Source organism: Cucumis sativus, chromosome 4 (assembly GCF_000004075.3).
Source record: "Cucumis sativus cultivar 9930 chromosome 4, Cucumber_9930_V3, whole genome shotgun sequence".
Classification (NCBI taxonomy): domain Eukaryota; kingdom Viridiplantae; phylum Streptophyta; class Magnoliopsida; order Cucurbitales; family Cucurbitaceae; genus Cucumis; species Cucumis sativus.
Window position 1 is genome coordinate 24,699,275 of NC_026658.2, and position 17,674 is coordinate 24,716,948.

At 38.1% G+C, this 17,674-nt stretch overlaps 2 protein-coding genes across 4 annotated transcripts; both read left to right on the forward strand.

Moving 5' to 3' along the window:
- Positions 1-588: 588 nt before the first annotated feature.
- LOC101209442 lies at positions 589-9,680 on the forward strand. The gene is made up of 8 exons (XM_004141355.3): positions 589-953; positions 4,070-4,785; positions 5,411-7,122; positions 7,464-7,687; positions 7,787-8,405; positions 8,483-8,564; positions 8,772-8,819; positions 8,984-9,680. Exons 1-8 carry the CDS (start codon positions 632-634, stop codon positions 9,185-9,187), a joined length of 3,927 nt encoding a protein of 1,308 aa, XP_004141403.1. The 5' UTR covers positions 589-631; the 3' UTR covers positions 9,188-9,680.
- Positions 9,681-10,099: 419 nt separating this feature from the next.
- On the forward strand, positions 10,100-17,563 carry LOC101221453 (activating signal cointegrator 1 complex subunit 2). 3 transcript variants are annotated; one of them, XM_031883900.1, is made up of 10 exons: positions 10,100-10,293; positions 10,409-10,817; positions 11,123-11,282; positions 11,387-11,448; positions 11,953-12,047; positions 13,061-13,174; positions 14,661-14,726; positions 14,917-15,014; positions 15,122-15,540; positions 15,932-17,127. In XM_031883900.1, the coding sequence occupies exons 2-10, from the start codon at positions 10,424-10,426 to the stop codon at positions 17,125-17,127; spliced, it is 2,604 nt and encodes an 867-aa protein (XP_031739760.1). In that variant the 5' UTR covers positions 10,100-10,293; positions 10,409-10,423. The 3 variants fall into 3 exon arrangements, with proteins under 3 accessions (XP_031739760.1, XP_031739759.1, XP_031739761.1); XM_031883899.1 differs by having other exon boundaries at positions 10,102-10,817; positions 15,932-17,563; XM_031883901.1 differs by lacking the exons at positions 10,100-10,293; positions 10,409-10,817; positions 11,123-11,282 and having other exon boundaries at positions 11,398-11,448; positions 11,964-12,047.
- Positions 17,564-17,674: the final 111 nt, after the last annotated feature.

Genomic DNA, 17,674 nt, shown 5'->3' on the forward strand with positions numbered 1-17,674 from the left:
TCACTAATGGGTTCGTGAGAGAGCCAAATGTGATAAGTTGCTTAGCGTATCTATAAAGAAACTTAACAGTACTCATGAAAAACTCAAGAGTTACATAGAAGACAACAAAAAACCATGAAAAACCTCCATAAGACCAGTAAAAGACTTAATAATCTCGGTGATCTCAATAGGACGCATGAAATACCTCAAAATGATTGAGATTGACGTCATATCCCCATTATTAATAAAAGACCTACATAAACTAGTAAAAAATGAAGTAAATAATGTATTTAGATGTTGGTTATAAATTGAAGACATAATTACCAAATCAAACCTTAGTATTTAATTCGATACATTATACTTAACTTAATTCGATACATTATACTTAACTTAATCATACTTTTATAAGTAAGTTAATGTATGGATGTTAATTTAACTAGATACTTTTTTTTTTCGTTGTAAACACCGTCAAATGAATCATAGAAATGGGGAGAAGTAGTGAGGAGTAGTAGTAGTTTTGATTTGATAAGCAATAGAATGGTGGGTGAGTGAAAGGCAAAGTGGGGCCAGAAGGCACTTCGAATTCCTACCCTAACTGTCATTAATTTATCTTAAGACCGCGCGCGCCACTTTTCCTCTCTCGCACTGGGTCATGGCCTCCGCGGAGCAGCCTCTCAAGAAGCGGCGAAACTACGGACCAGCAGCTCCAGAACCATCGCCCCCACTTCCCCAGTTGCCTCAGCCACCGCCACCGCAAATTCCAGCGACGGACCAGACTTCCATCGCTCCATCGCCTCCCACTCCACCTCAGCTCTCCCAAGCCGAAATTCTCCTCAGGAGAAGGAACAGAGATGAAATTAGAAGCGTCTATGAATGTTTTAAGCGAATTAGGTTTTTCCTTTCCCAGAAAGAGAAGGGCGCTCCCACACCTGATATTGAGCAGGCTTATCTTTCTCTCATCACTGCTTCGAGAGGTCAGTGTTCGATTCTCTTCCTCCCTCTTTGCAGTTTATATCATTTCCAATATCATAGAATTAAATTTCAATATCTAAAGTGTCGAATTAGGGTTCCTAATTCTTAAGAACTGGAGACCGATATTGTTACGGTTCCAACCCCACACAGAGACAAGAGAACGATTTTTTTAAATTTTTTATTTAAACGCCTCTTGTGTGTGCTAGGACATGGTATTTTTTTTCCCTTGAAGCAATTTGAATAATGTTGGAGAGTTCACAGTTCTTGCTTGTAGACTTTGAAATTGGGCTAGAAACCAATGACACCTTCAAACTTTAGATGTTGATTCGATTTTACGCTCGCATTTTTTTTAACAAAGAAAATCCTAAACAAATAGCAACAGCATAAGACGGGTTTGTATCTTATATGCATGCAGCGGAGTACTTCTTTCTGATGCTGCTTTAGTATTTAAAATGATTTCTTCCGTCAATTTCCATCAGAATAAGATATGAAGTTTATTCGACAATGAATTAAAACAGGAGTAATAAGCATAGTGGGGGCCGTTTAAGCACCATTTTACACTGATCTTGAAGACCGTCCATGTGATTCTGGGACAATTTTGAACTTTTTTTTGTTTGTCTGTTAAAACTGATCATACATTGGAGGATTGTGTCCCTCTCTAAAGGGGGTAGGCTAACTCTTCTAAAGGGGTAGGCTAACTCTTCTAAAGGGGGTAGGCTAACTCTTATAAAGGGGGTAGGCTAACTCTTATAAAGGGGGTAGGCTAACTCTGGTGCAATCAGTTCTCAACAGTCTTCCTTGTTATTTATTCTCCCTTGCTCAAGCTCCAGCCGGTGTTATCAATAGATCGGAAAAGATGATCAGGAATTTTGTTTGGACAGAAGGGTCTACTAATTCAATTGCCCACCTCATCAAATGGGATTGTACCTCCCTCCGATCTGTTATCGTGGTCTTGGGATTGGTTCGTTTAGGCAAAAGAACACTGCTCTTCTCACTAAATGGTTTTGGAGCAGAAGGAAGAAGCCTCCTTATGGATGCGTTTAATTGTGGCCATTTACGGCTTAGAGGAGAATGGGTGGTCTACTAAAGATCCGAACACGGGAAAATCTTATAGATTATGGGCCGATATTTTGAAGCACAAGGAGACCTTCTTTAAATTTTCAGCTTTTGTGCTGAGAAAATGAACCAAAATCAGATTTTGGAAGGACAACTAGTGTGGCGTGGAGCCACTTGCAGACAAATTCCCTATCTTGTTCTCCTTGTCATTAAATAAGGATGCTTATGTGGCTGAATGTTGATGTAATGTTACTCATTCGTGGAACTTGAGGCTTAGAAGAAATATGCTCGATAACGAGATTGCCAATGTGGCCTCAATTTTAGAAATTCATCGTTCTTGGGCCCCTCAGATGGGGATGATAGTCTTAAATGGACTTTTAACGTTAATGGCAACTTTACTACGAAGTCTACTTTTCTTAACTTAACCAAGAGATCCCCTCCATTGCTGTTCCTTTGATTCGTCATATTTGGAAGACTTAAATTCAGAAAAAGATGAAAATTTTCTTATGGTTGCTTGCTTACAGAAGCCTTAACACTCATGAGAAGCTACCAAAAAAATTTAAGTATACTATGCTTAGCCCCTCGATGTGTTGCCTTTGCTTCAAAGAAGAGGAAACCTTGGACCATTTATTTATGTTTTTCTCTTTACTAAGAAAGCTTGGAACACTTTGTTTAGAATTTTTGATTTGGAGCTTTGTCTTCCTAGTAAGGTTGATAACTGGATGATTGAAGGGCTCAACATTAGAGGTTATAGCCCGAAAGGAAACATCTTACGGAGATGTGCTACTCGGTCCCTTTTGTGGTGCATTTGGAAAGAAAGGAATAGAAGAATTTTTTAAGATAGCTATAATTCTTTTGATTCCTTTTGGACTGTGTTGCAACACACAACTTCTTGGTGGAGTACGAATTACACCAAACACTTTTGTAATTATAGCCTTTCAATGATATTCAACAATTAGAAGACTTTCATCTTTTAGTTTCTTCTGGGGAGGGCCCTCTTGCCCCTTGTCCTTAGGTTGTTCTTTTTTGTTATATGAATACACATGTTTCTTATAAAAAAAAATAAAAAACTGATCGTACATTAATCTAGATAAAATCACAGATCACCTTTTCAACTCTTTGATTTGTACAATCTAATTAATAGTAACATTTGAGAGTGGATTCCCAAAAAATCCGGAGTCTCTTCCAAATATATTTAAAAAACTTCCATTTAATCCTTTCACTACTTCATCGTACACTCCAGAGTTTTCTAGATTGATAATACAAAAAACTCTCGATGCTCCTGCAAATCACAGCTTTGGCCAATCCCAGATCTTTTACTTCTATGAGCGAGGAGTTTCTCTTCCATCTCCCCATTCATGAGAAAGGTCTCTTTTTTTAGTTTCTTGAGGTGTACTTCATTGTGGGATCTTTGGGGTGAGCGAATAACGAAGTTTTGATTTCATATTTCTCTCTTTTGGCTTTCAGTTATGAAGATCTTTTGTGATTACTCTATAGACATTATCTTGTATAGGTGAAGCCCTTTTTTCTTTAGTTTGCCTCCCTTTTTGTAGGTTTGGTTTTTGTATGGCTATTATTATTTCATTTCATTTTTCCTATAAAAGTTTTATAAAAAAGAAACCCTTCCCACTCCATCTTGCCCAACCACATGTCAATGCTTTTAACACTTCTTTCTTTTTTGCCTTTGGACCTCCCACTACCCATTTCTCTAACTTCTTCCGTCGCCCAACTCTCTGCTCTTTGAAAAGATGAATTTCTCATTTTAACCTCTATGCTTTTGTTGATACAATTATTTTCACAGCCACCGCTATCCCAAACTAGGTATTACTTTGCCCCATACTGCCATTAGTGTCATGTGAGAGTGTGATCTATCAAGCAACTGACAGAATTTTTAGTGTTGAATTCGAATCAGGTTAGGAAATCAACGGACTAGAAAATTGTTTTGTGAAACATAAGACATTTAGCTCAAATCTCAACTGCTAGCCTAAGAATGTATTTGGTCATATTTATTGCCCTTGGGCCTTTATCACATCTGAGTTTCTACATGCCTGTTAATTTTCAGGGTGCACCAGTGTGAAGCGTATTGTGGCTGACTTTATTCCTCGATACGCGCCTCATTGTCCGACTGCTCTTGAAGCTGCGACAAAAGTTATCATCAATATGCACAATCAGAGCTTGGGAATAATAAGTAATGGGGAGGATGTTGATAATGTTGCGTTTGAGACAGCAAGGGCTTGTATTATTGGTTTAGTTGATATTTGTGCTGCTGTCATGTCTAAGGCATCTACATCATCTGTCATCAGAGGCATTTGCTTTGAAGTTTTTCAGAATGTTTTCACCTTTTTTGTGTCATCTTTTGAGGGAAAAGATATATTTCAGATTGTAGATAAAGAAGCTCTTAGACTTCAAGATTCTGCAGATGTTTTCACTGAGTTAAAGCAGAAGTATACTGATGAAAATATTTTGCCTGTGATTAAACTTTCCAAGTTACGTGCTATCAGTCTCCTCTGGCTATTTTTCCATTACCCTAAAAATTTAGCTGCAGCTTGCTTTGAGTTTTTCAACATGGCTGCCGAGGGAATTCACAAGGACGGGCAGTATTTTCTAAATCAGATTGTGCTTGGGCTGGATGTTGACATCACCCATCATTTGGATAAAAGAAGTGAGAACCAGACAAGCCCAAAATACTGCAAGGATGATGCTAAGGAACAAGTTTCAGTCAGTAGTCACTTCTCCGGTGATGCATCATCTGTTTCAAGAAACTGCATGCTGAGCTTGGTATGCCTACAATGATTTTTCTTTATGTTAAATTATCATTATTTTCTGCAGCCTTGTACATTCGGACAATAATCTTCTAGACTCCACTGTCATGGCTGTGTATTTTTGCTTTCACTGAAAGTTATTTATTTATCAAGTTTGGTCTCTTAAAAGATGTTGTTGGAGAAATTACCTGAGGTTGGAACAATGTGGTTGACAGGTTTATACCATTGAATGTAAGAGAGAAACAAAAATTATGGTTTAACCATGTATCAAATATTTAGGAGTTAGCACAATGTGATAAGGCTATGATAGAAGAAATGGAGGCTCTAAAGAAGCACGATCACATTTAACAACCATATTTGCTGACAAAAACCAGTCTACTATGGGTATTTCTTTTTAGGGTTTTGATTGTTTGATTGCTTTTACACACTACTGCTCACTAGCATCCAGGTTCGCATGATCACTGTTTAAGACGGAATTTTAAGTAACCATTAGCTATCGCCTATCGGTAGATTAACTACTTGTCCTCTTCTTTTGGAGCTAATGAAGGAATATACTCTCACATATGGTTAATAATGCAAGACTTTTTTGTCCTTTTTCCCTCTCATTCACGTATCATTGTACTAGGGATTCTTGAATGCAGGTTATGGGGAAAGATCAATCATTTCGAAACTGGATGGTTACACAGTATAAGAGGCTTCGTGATCTGCCGTCCTTTAGAGCTTTAGCAGACATAGCATCTTCTCTGGAGGGAATTTTTGAATCATTTTCTGAGTTAATGAACAATGAAGATACTCAAGTAAATATAGATGAGGAAATGTCTGATTCCTTGAAGCATTCTACTCGTAATAGAGGTGAAATTTCCATTGAACTATCTGATAAAAGGAGAAAATTGAGACATTGTGATTCCCTTGAAGATGGTTTCAATAATAAAGTGACTGGTCAGCATTTTTCGTCAATTCCTATTGATTGCAAGCACACCACGTGTTCTGATTTTGATACTGGCAGCTTGAGATCCATGGCATTTGATGTTCAGGAGCCTGGAGGTTTGCTACATGGAAGTTTGCCCCAGTCACTGGATCCTTTGAGCAAGCACGATCATTTGTCTTATGCAAAAACATCATTAGACCTGCAGCACAATTCTTTTGAATGTACAAAGCATTCAATTGATGGGAATCAAGTTTCAGGTGTTGACCACAATTTTCCTGCTCAGAGATTGTCTTCTGGAGATATCAATAATGATCTTGTGCCTCCTAGGCATCAACTATCGGTGCCATGTAGTTCTACAACTTGTCAGAGTTCGTGGTTTTCTGATGGAGATTCATCAGCCATGGATATATTTTCTGCTTCCAAACAGCTATGGGTGGGCCTTTTAGGCCCTGAGGTTTCTGAAGGTCACATAAGGTATCAATTTGAGAGGTTTGGTTACATTGGACATTTCTTCTTCTTTCCATTAAAAAGGTTTGCAGTGGTGGAATATGGTCACATCATTGATGCCATAAGGGCACGTGAATATATGCGTGGACAATTTCAGTGGTGTGTAAAATTCATGGATATTGGTTTAGGAACTAGGGGTTCCACTCACGGGGTTGCAATTGGTTCCAGTTCGCATGTATATGTTGGAAATGTTTTGAGCTACTGGGTGAAGGATGAGATTCTGCATGAGACAAGGAAAGTACTTAACAAGGGTCCATACATGGTCTCTGATCTTGGCAACGAGGGAGCATTGCTGATGGAATTTGAGACTCCGGAAGAAGCTGCAGTTGTAATGGCACATCTCAGACAACATCGAAGGGAAAAGAATATTCACTGGACACCTCCAAATGCAGGACAAATGAATATTGCACCTCCTTATTTAGATGGTGGAAGATCTGCTTGTGCCCCTGGTGGTGGTAACATGAGAAGCAACAATCCTGGGAACATGCCCAGTAGTATGGTTGGGTCACCTCATGCTCCAATGGTACCAGAGAGTCCTAACTTCAGGACAAGAATGTCAGAGCTATCTTCCTTGCTTTATACACTGCGTGCAAAATACAACATCAATCAAAATTCAAGTTATTTTGAAAACTACATATCTGGAAGTTGCAATACATCAATGAGGGAAGAAGACAGAACTCCTACTAGCACTCTCTGGGTTTCTTTTCCAAATTTTAATTCTCCTTTTGTCACTGATGAGGAATTGATGAGAATATGTAATCTTGCCATCAGCAATACTGGGTCTGTTGTGAGGATGACTCGAGCAAGTGTACAGGTGGGCTGTGGTTGGTTTGTTGAGTGCAGTAGTGTAGATGCTGCTATCACTGTCTTGAAGAATCTCCGTAGTTGTCCTGGAATTTTCCTTCGAATAGAATTCAGGTTTTTCCCTCATAAACTCTCTCTTGTCGTTTTGTGTTGATAGAAGATATTTCCATTATGTTTCAGGAGCTTTTCGTTTTATTTATTTCTAGTGGTTGCCCTGGAATTTTCCTTTGCATGGAATTCAGGCCCCTCCTCCCCTAGAAGAGCTAGCAGTTTGATTGTTTCTCACCTTTGATTATTTTGTTAAAGCATTTGGGATCTTTTTATCATGTTAGTCAGCTGTTACTTCCTAGTTTCAATTACACTCGGCTGTCTTCTATTTGCTTCTTTTTTGCTCCTACATTATGTTGTTGAGGTTGGATTGCCTGTAATGAAATATTTCTTGTTTATTTGAACAGTTCACCCGGAAGGTTCCATGCAACACCTTTTCTGAGGAACCATGAAAGTTGTGCTATGGAGCTTCCATCTCCCAGAATATTACACGAGAATCATGCAATACCTCAGCAAGGTGGATATTCCTATCAGTCAAGCTGGGCTCCTTCTGGTCATACAGAGATGCTTGAAATAGGGGTTGGAAAGACTGATGCTTGTGAAAAAAACGTGCTGATAGATCATCCACAAGGTGAAATCCACCACCACCACCCACCCACACACACACACTAGAAGGAACTGTTGAAAATTGTGCAACTTTATTCAGTTAATGGTTTGAAATTCTATTTAGGTGGTCACATGGTGTCTGGAACCATTCCATGCTTGCCCATATCAACAATGGGACCTCCCGCTCCACCACCTCCACCTCAGATGCAGCCACCTCCATTTGTTCGATCTCCATACCCTCCTCCAAACAGTTCTTGGGATGCAAGGGGTTTAAACCACCCTTTGCCTTTAAATCCAATATCACCAAATGTTATACCTAATTCTTATCCAGGTAATTCTGTTGCATGCCCTCCCTTTTTACCCGCTTCCGTGACACCTCTTTCTCAGATACAAGGAACTCCGATGCAGCATCTAGACCATGTTTTCCCCCATTCTGTTGCTCCACCTTCAATATCATCTCTACCACCTTCCCAGCCAGAGATGCCTCCTCCTATACCTCCATCCCCACCACCTTTGCCTCACTCACAACCACCTAACATTCCTCCTCCACCCAGTTCCCCTCCGCCTCCACCTCCACCCTTATCTGCCACAGGAGCCAGTGAAGTAGAAAATTGCAGCCAGCATGTTCAGTGTCAATGGAAAGGAGCACTTTGTAAAAGCGGGGTTCAATATTGTTCAATTTATGCACAGAGAGTGGATTCCCAAACTTGCAAATACTTAAATGCTGGTCCAGAACCTATTGAGTAACGCCTCTGGTCCTATGTTTTCTGCTTGATTTAATAATCTGTTTGGCTGGAATTTTACTTAATTCTTGGTGCAGGTGGCCTGCAAAATTAGATATGACCAAGCGCACAGATTTTAAGCATGTGAAGTCGACTTTCACCAGCACGTCACCAAGTAAAGTAAGTGCATGAAGATCCTTCCTAATGGGATTTTTTTAAAGAGTCGGATTAAAAAAAATGAAGAAAATAGAAGATTAAAGAAACTCACTGGAGCCTGTAATATTATTGCTACTATGAACAGGGGTAAACTAGGTTTAGATCTAGTAGATGCAAAGCCGTTTTTATCTCCCCTTTTAACGATTTCCCTCTTTTAATGTTTTTCTACAGAGGGAGATATGTCAGCTGACCCCATCTTCTGTTGGAGACCATAAAGGAGTAAGCATCTTTTTGTTTCAAATTTGTCTCATTCGTTTGCAAATCGTTTTCCTGGTGACTAATGATCTTTATCATGTGATTGTTTTAGAAATACAAGCATGGCTGTTTAATCATTATTGCGATATGCAGTATATTTTAACAAACATACCATGTAATCTTGGCAGTTTCAAGATTTTGTATCGTACTTGAAGCAGAGGGATTGTGCAGGAGTAATAAAGATACCGGTCACTAAATCACTATGGACAAGGCTTCTCTTTATACTTCCATATTCACAGGACTCGTGTTCTCTGCTCTCAATTCCTCCAGGTCCACCAGATAGCCTAATTGCCTTGGTTCTTCCCAAAGAAACAAACTTCGAATGGGTTTGATTAAATGGGACAATGTAGATTACTCTCATTGATGTAATCATCTTTGTAAGCTAGACGAGAGTGTAAATTTTGTAGTGGACATACAAATTTTGACTGTTATTGCTAGGATTGTCGCTTCTTGTGTATCATTCGTGTGCTTACTTTTCTTGAAACTAAGGTCTTCTCAGAGTGCTTGAATGAATTCAGAAAATATTTCTTTTCCCTTAAAAAACATGAAATGAAAATGCATTCGTTGTTCAGGTGAAGCAGCCAATTCTGACTCAACAATCACACATACAAAGAAGTAATGATTGTGTGAAGCCAACTTGGTTATCAAGGAGTGTATCGGAATCAACTTGAGAGTTGTTTGCTGTTCAAGAAAGTTCTTCATGCATTTTAATTTATACCATGCACATGTAATGTCAGATTCTAATTCTTTCCTGTTTTAGTTGTACGATGTTTTTATGCCCAAAAGATGTTTGATCCTAGGAGCTGAGGAAATTGAAGTTTTATACTTTATTGACCCCTTACATTGGTTTACAACTCTTTGTTGTTCGACTCAACAATGTGATATTTATGTATGTTTACTACAAAAAAATCAATTATTTTTTCTTTTCTTGAGTTTAGTAATTGGAATCTATAAAGTTATACTATTAGTTCTAAGGTATAGTTTTGATACCCATCCACACAAAATAAATGTTCAAATTTAGGGAAAGAAATTGAATTTTTTACTATAGAAAATAGTGTTTCTTTACAAAATTCGACATTCTACTTGCAAAAGAGCAATATGAAGCCTAACGTTTTATGCAAGAATATACACCATCTCATATCCTAACACGATATATTATGATATATTGTAAAATGTAGTGTGTTTAGTATTCAGTATTTAATCATAAAAGATATTTGCAAAACAATCATTATTTAATCCTAAAAGGTATTTGCGAAAAGATGATTGGATCATTGCAACAAAAATCTCAAGAAAATATGGTTTTGATTAGAACTTGAAAGTGGTTTCCATTCGAAAAAGCTCTCAAAGACCCAGATTCCGCTCGTCGTAGTCCAAGTGGAATTCCGAACCCAAGTTCGGTTTGGCAGTCGCCAGCCACCAATCACAAAGCCGAAGAAAGGTATAAATTAGGAAGCCAATCGATTCCTCTTCCTCTTCCTTTTCCTCTTCCTTTTCCTCTTCCTCCTCTTAACTCGGTTCTCTCTTCTTCCAATCTAATCACCAACACAACGCAGCTATCTGAATCCAGAATGTCTAATCGTTACAACCACGATGGAAACAAGGGTTTAAGGAAGGACCAAAAGAAGTACATCCCAAAGAATCAAATTCAATCCACAAATGAACTCCCCAACCCTAAACCTACCCTTTCGACTTCTCTCAAACAATCCCTGCCTAACCCATCCGATTCTACTGCCGCGCCATCAATGAGTAGGATTCAAATGGGTGCTAACGGAGATTGGGTATCTAGCAGAGCTAGTGGTGGCAGTTTCGTGAATTACTTGCCACAGGACGAGGCTGTTGCCACTGGTCTTCGTGCCGAAGAAGGAGCATTGGATCCGGTTGAATCTCAAAGAGTCGTCGACCTTCTGAACAGGGAGTTGTCTCGGCTGCTCAAGTTGAATGCTAAAGAGTTTTGGAGAGAAGGTATTTGTTAATACATTTCTGAGCACGTGCTTTTCAAATTAACCTGTGGGCATGTGTTTTGTGATTCTGCTATTGATTGGTGTCATGTGTTTATATTGAGTATACTTTGATGGTATTATCGAAACAGTGGTGAAGGGTTATCTCCTTATATTCTTCCTTAAAAGTGCTCCCTAGGTGGTGCTTGTTTCTTGTAGGATGCATTAACTCTTGTTATATAATTATGATGTATTGATAAAGGTAGCAATACAATGTAATCATCCGTCAGTCGACTGATTCTTCTGACTCTTCTCTCGTATTCCTTACAGTGGCTATGGATACTTCCTTGCATGAATTCCTCGATAGCTTCCTAAAATTCAGGACTAGGTGGTATGATTTTCCCCATCGTGGAGCAAATGGAACAGTTGCAGGTGTCATCGTCGGAGAAAATGAATTAAGCCGCCGTGTTTTCATGGCGTTATACCGCATGTAAGTTCCACTACAAAGTACCGAGTCCTATTCACATTGAGCATGATTGCACAGCGGAATGGCTAACAGCATATTTTTTTCCCTCTAAAACCTTCTTCCTGCAGGTCTTCCAATAGGGATCCTGGTGCACGAGCTGCTGATAGCCTCAGTTTGAAAGATCATGGAGGTAATTTCACTCTTTATGTCTATTTTAACATGGCCTTTGTACAGCTATATAGTTCTCACTTTATTGTTTAGCGTGACTGTAAACACTATCTCTAATTTTTTATCCCATCATTATGTTATTAAGTTATTGGGACTATTGTAAGCCCAGCCTTTGAATTTGTTTCGACAACAAATCCAATCTGATGAAAGCTGGAAGATTCAGCTACATATGACATAACATAAGCTATTGAAGTAAAATGAGCTAGATGAAATATGATGTAGCTGTTATGGACCTGGTTACGCTCTTATGGTAGCCAGCGGACTGTTTATGCATGTTTATACAAGTACTAACAGTTTGCTGGTAGAGTCACGTGGACCTTTTTTAAAATAATTTTAGTCTGATTAAGAGGATATATTATTCTCAAGAACTTCAAATGCGTCCTAGAATCATCATCTCGCCAGTGAAACTGAGTTTCTATCAATTTTGTGATAGTGGTGCCCTGTTGTTCACTAATTTTTCATATAGTCCTTCTGCAGGAAAAGAAGTTGCTTGACCTTCCAAAGTTACTTGATATATGTGCTATATATAGTCACGAGAATGAAGATCTAACTAGAATACTGGTAATCATCTTTCTTAGTAGCTCCTGTTGGTTCTCATCCTATAACGATCATGTGATGTCTCCAAAGTTTTGTACTCTACTGATTTGGATGTTCGGACTATTGGATGATTAAAGGTTAAACTAGTTCTCAAAGTAATTCACATTTATATGGATGCAACTTCAAGTGTGGAATTTTTAGATGTTATAGTGGATCGTTTGTCTCTAGGTGATGTTATAATGATTTTGGAAGTTTATTAGATTGTTATAATTTAGGGTAATTATAATTGTTGTCAATTTTATGAATAATAATTAAGTATATAGCAACAGTTTAAGAAAAATTGTAAATATAGCAAAATCTATGGATGACAGACTCTTATGGTCTGTGATAAAACAATATTTTCAACATGGTCTATTAGTGATAGACTTTCATTAATAAATTTTGGCAGAATTTTTTATATTTGCAAATTTTTTAAAATATTGCTATATACTTTATTATTTTGAATCTAATTTGCTAGATTTGCAATTATTCCTATAATTTATAGCAATTATCTCCTCAAGAAAGAGATAATTCCAACAAGAAAACAGATGAGTAATTGTTTATGAAACCAACACTGGAAATTGAGAACAGGCTGCACTGCATACACTTCTGTCTGCTGATTGTTTGATTGTAAAAATTGTGTATATTTGTATTTTAAATTATTATTTACTTTGTGGATGCTTTAGCTGCATATTATTTAGGTAAGGGAATAATTTTACTTTTTTTTTAAAAAAAAAGGAAATAAGAGGTAAGAAAGAGAATATAATTTCTTTAGCTCATTTTAATGAAATGCAGTATGCATGCTTCTATGCATGTAGAAATTTCAGAAATAGCCTTGGGATTTTCCAGGTCGAAAATGTTTTAAAATCTCAGCAAAATATTCTCAGACGTTAAATGAAAAAAGGAGACTGGAAGTTTTTAGCTATTTGTAATGAAATGTTGTATGCTACTCTTCTATTTTGAGTTGATATTTGAAATTGCCATTTAAACTTTTCCAGGTTGACAATGCTATAAAATCCCAGCCTAGTATTCATCAAACTTTACCATCAGTTATATCTCATTTCCTCAGAATTGTCTCTATGATGCATGAAAGGTGCAGCTCATCTCTTGAGGTATTTCTTTTAATTAATATGTCTTGTTGCTAGTGAATATTCCAGGAAATCCTCTGTGATGCGATACCCTATTACAGCTAAAAGTTAATTGATCTTTATTTTAAGACGAGAAATAAAAGATTTCTTTGATGATAAGAAGGGCACAAGAATCGGATGGGGTACGGGGTATGTCCTCACAAGCTGAGGAGTTCACAAGATATTTTCTTGTTACTTTTAGCTAGAATATAGAATAATAGTAACTAAACCACAAATTATCAAGAGAACGCCAAAAAAGTAGAAGAAGAAGAAGAAGAAGATGGAAACACAATGAAACTAGTGAAAGGATTTTTCTTCGTTGTCCAAGATCCTATTGCTTTGGTTAAAGGAAACCAATTTGATAATATACAATTTCCCAAAAACAAAAAGAAAGCAATTTCATAGATGATATGAAATTACAACGGAGGGGGAGGAAAGCCAATCACAAGACCAGAGGATGTTACAAAAGGTTGTTCCAATTGGTTATATTAGAATGAAAAAAATGGACAAGGGTATGAGAGCTATTTTTTCACCAAGGAAGCTCCAAAAAAGGGAGCTTCAATAACCAAGGATTTCGTTTGTTATTGCCAAGGGTTTTTTTTTTCTCTCGCCAAATAGACCAAAAGAGAGCTCTAATACACTGAAGACAAAGGGTTTATTTTCTTTCTTTCTTTCTTGAGCGGGTGATCCACCTTCGTTGGGGAGCATTGTCTGTATGATACCAGAGAAGGGAGATTTTGGGAATTCTATCTGGCATTGATGCGTTTGAAAAGGTGGATCTTTAAGTAACTTAAAAGTGTGAATGAAAGTGAAAGGTGGTTAAATTGGAAGGATCCCAAGGGGGTTCGAAGTCCTTGAGAAGATTTAAATCCAACCTTTAAGAGAGCATGTGGCTTTGACAAGTATGAAACAAGGGCAAAGCAAAGAAACGTGAAAAGGGACAATCAATTCTTCACATACCAAAACTCATCTTCTGGGCCCATTGGTCTGCAAAACCGAGTTATCTGAACACGAGAAACCAGAAGTTTGACTTCTCAACCTTAGGTCATCAATTCTTGCCTCAAGGAATACATAAAAGTAGAGACACAACATTACACAAAGAAGCACATTGCTCGTGAGTGAATCTGCTATTTTTAATTTGCGAGGGACCTTTGGTATGATATGGCTGATACTGCCAAAATATTGCCCAAAGAAAGCACATGTTTCACTTTCTAGTCTTTTGCTCCACCACTCTGAATGGTATATACATCAATGTGCATGTCTATGCCAGGTAACGGTGCTGTTTTTTTGGGTTAAAAAATAAAGTCTCACCCACTAGATTATGGAATTCAATTGCTTTAGGTTAGTTTCTTGTTTCTTTCCCTGGCAGTGTCAGAGTATCATCTTATGGAGTTCCATGTGCAAATTGTGACGTACAGACCTTGATTTGAACTTTATTAATTAAGGAAATCTCGCCATTTCTTTTATGCAGACTCTCTTCTCCTCGAGTAGCCATGGAGGAAGTGGGTACAGTAAGCTTCAAGCTGACTTCTTGGAGGTACGTGAACTTGAACCGAGGGGAAATAGTTGTATATTACATCGAGGCTCTCCTATGTGTGTAAATTTATTATGATCAAGAAGCTGAACCTTTATTTATTTCATTTCCAGCATTCTTTGCGCAAGAGCAGAAATCATTTCATCTATGTCACTACGTATTGTAGAAATCACTAACTTGATTTTCTGGATAGGTGATTGATTTTATCAATGATGCAATTGTCAGTCTGGACTCTTTCGTCACTGCATACAGACTGGCAGCTATATTCTTCTGCTCTGCTGTTGAAATAAGGTACTATTCATTTGATACAAGATTCTGTTTCTAGATTTCCATTGGTGAAGTTTGTAATTGAATTTGAATATGTAGTTTCTCTCTCCCCCAAATCAATGTTAATGCAGCTGCGGGAATGAGGATTTGCTTGGAATGTTAGCAAGGTTGCATGATTTACTACTTCCATCTTTACAGCAGGGATTTCAAATTGTCCTCATGCCCCAAGGAGATGAAATGATCTCTAATGTTGCAACAAGTTTGAAAATGCTAGCATTAAGAATAGTGAGTTTTGGTTGGAAACTGCTGGAAATCTGCTATCTAGATGACGAAGTGTTTGGAAATGACCTCCCTATTCCAGTCTCCATGAAGATGTTCCCTGCGAATGTAGAAGATCCTGTCATAAGAGCAGATATCTTGATTCAAACTTTGAGAGAAATCAATGGAATCTCGCAACAGGCTTCAGATAAACAACTTGGTCAAACATTTCTCCAGCATATGGAAAAGAACCACTCCACAATGAACAGAATCAACAGTTTACGAAAGAAAGGTATGCTTTCTGGATTAAGTTGATCAAACCTTCATTAGTGCTACAATATACAAGTAAGTTAAAGCGTAACATTATTGGCAATTTATATTGCTAACTATTCATGCTTGGAATATTCGATCATTAGACCATAGGAAATCTTATGCATGGTATGTGTTGGATCTAGTTCCAGTGGCTTGTGAGATAAGAAAGCTTAGAGCTTTCCATCCTGTCAATTGCACAATCTCAATGCATTTTGGAAATAGAATCATTTTCAATTTTCTGCTCAACTCAACGCCTGCACAAAGAATGGGCCATAAAACGAAAAATCATGTTGACGAACAACTTCTATTTTCTTTTCTAGCTAGAAATAACATTATGACATAAGTTGCATTGCCGATTTCTATTCCTACAGGATGGATGTTTGTCGATGATGAACAATTTAATTATCTATCAACGATAGTTATGTATACCCCCACGTCTGGTATTAAGGATCCATCTCTTTCCAAGGCCCCTATGATAAGCCACATATCAGAAGTAGATGAGGACGCTGCAATGTTGGAGTCGAAAATCTGTCAAATAAAGGATCTTTTCCCTGAGTATGGCAGTGGGTTTGTAGCTGCATGTCTGGTAGCTTATAATCAGAATCCCGAAGAAGTGATTCAACGAATCCTTGAGGGAACTCTTCATGTTGATCTTCTGTCCTTGGACACTTCCTTAGAAACAATGCCAGTGCCCAATTCTAGTGCGACTGCTAATAACAGGAAAGATAAAGGAAAAGGAAAACTGTTTGAGCCTTCAACAGTTCCCTACACCGATCAAGTCTCTCGTGGTAAAGATTTACCATCTGAAGGCCCTTCAGTTTCATCAACTTCTGTTGGCAGATTTGTGCGGAAGTCTAAAGATGATGTGCCGTACTCAGAGACCCTTGACAGTAGAAATGAAGCAGATTCAGTGAGAACTGCAGCTTTAATTTCTCAATATGAGTATGAAGATGAGTATGATGACTCTTTTGATGATCTTGGTATTAGCATAGCAGAGACAGCTACAGAAGATAATGAAGACTTGGTAGGTCAAAGGCCAAGTTCCCATTTAAGTAGCTCAATGAATTCAACAAATGGAAGCTCAGCCCAAAATGCTCCCAACTCGAAGTGGGGATCTAGAAGAACACCACAGTACTACGTCAAGGATGGTAAGAATTATAGTTACAAAGTTGCAGGGTCAATTGCAGTTGCCAATTCTGATGAGGCATCGTTGGTAACTCAAGCTCAGAAAGAACTCATTTATGGACTTGGACGCGGAGGCAACTTACCCCTCGGTGCAGTAAAAAAACTGACAGAGTCTCAGCAGGATAGCCAACCTGATGTTTCTGCAGTAGACCCAAGAGATAATGTACGCAAGTCTTGGGGAAGAGGAAGGAGGGAAAGGGAAAGGGAAGGTGGAGCAGCTCCAGGCATGCCTGAAGGAGAAGGTAAACAACCAAATGTGGCTGAGGTTTCAGACAGGGGGGGAAGAGGTGGAAACAGAGGCCGTGGAAGGAGAGGAGGCGGCGACCATCACAGGAAGGATAGAGCCATGAAAAAGCATTTTGCTGGATTGTCTGGTTTCTAAGTTATAATTTATCCGATCCACTGAATTCAGTTTTCAAATGGGATCTCTTAGTTTTATCGAAGACAGCTTCCCAATCAGTTGAATAGAATGTCTTCAGCAAGAGGATGTAGCCGACACAAACTTTGTAGTTATTTTGTAATTTATACTCATCTCAAGTTTGGAAAGATGACTTTGTTCTGGCATTGGACTGGAGGTAAAACATGGAAAGTGAGGTTGAAGAGTAAGAGAGTAAGGGCATTCTAGCCTCCGCAACAGAAAGCTGACGATCCCATGTACAAATACGTAAACAGCTTCCATAGGTCCACTCTCTAAGCCGTGTTAGAATCTTAATTTTGTAGCTCTGAATAATTTAATCTGTAGTCGGTCGCTTTTCTGGGTAACATTTGGATACCATGTGGAAATTAGTTTTGAATTGAATAAAATTAAACTCGTAAAAGGAATTGATGAAATTAAAACCCCAAAAGATAAAAAAAAAAAAAAAAAAGAATGACTCACGCTAAACACGAAACTTCAACAGAGATTGATTAATACGAGTAATACAAAAGAT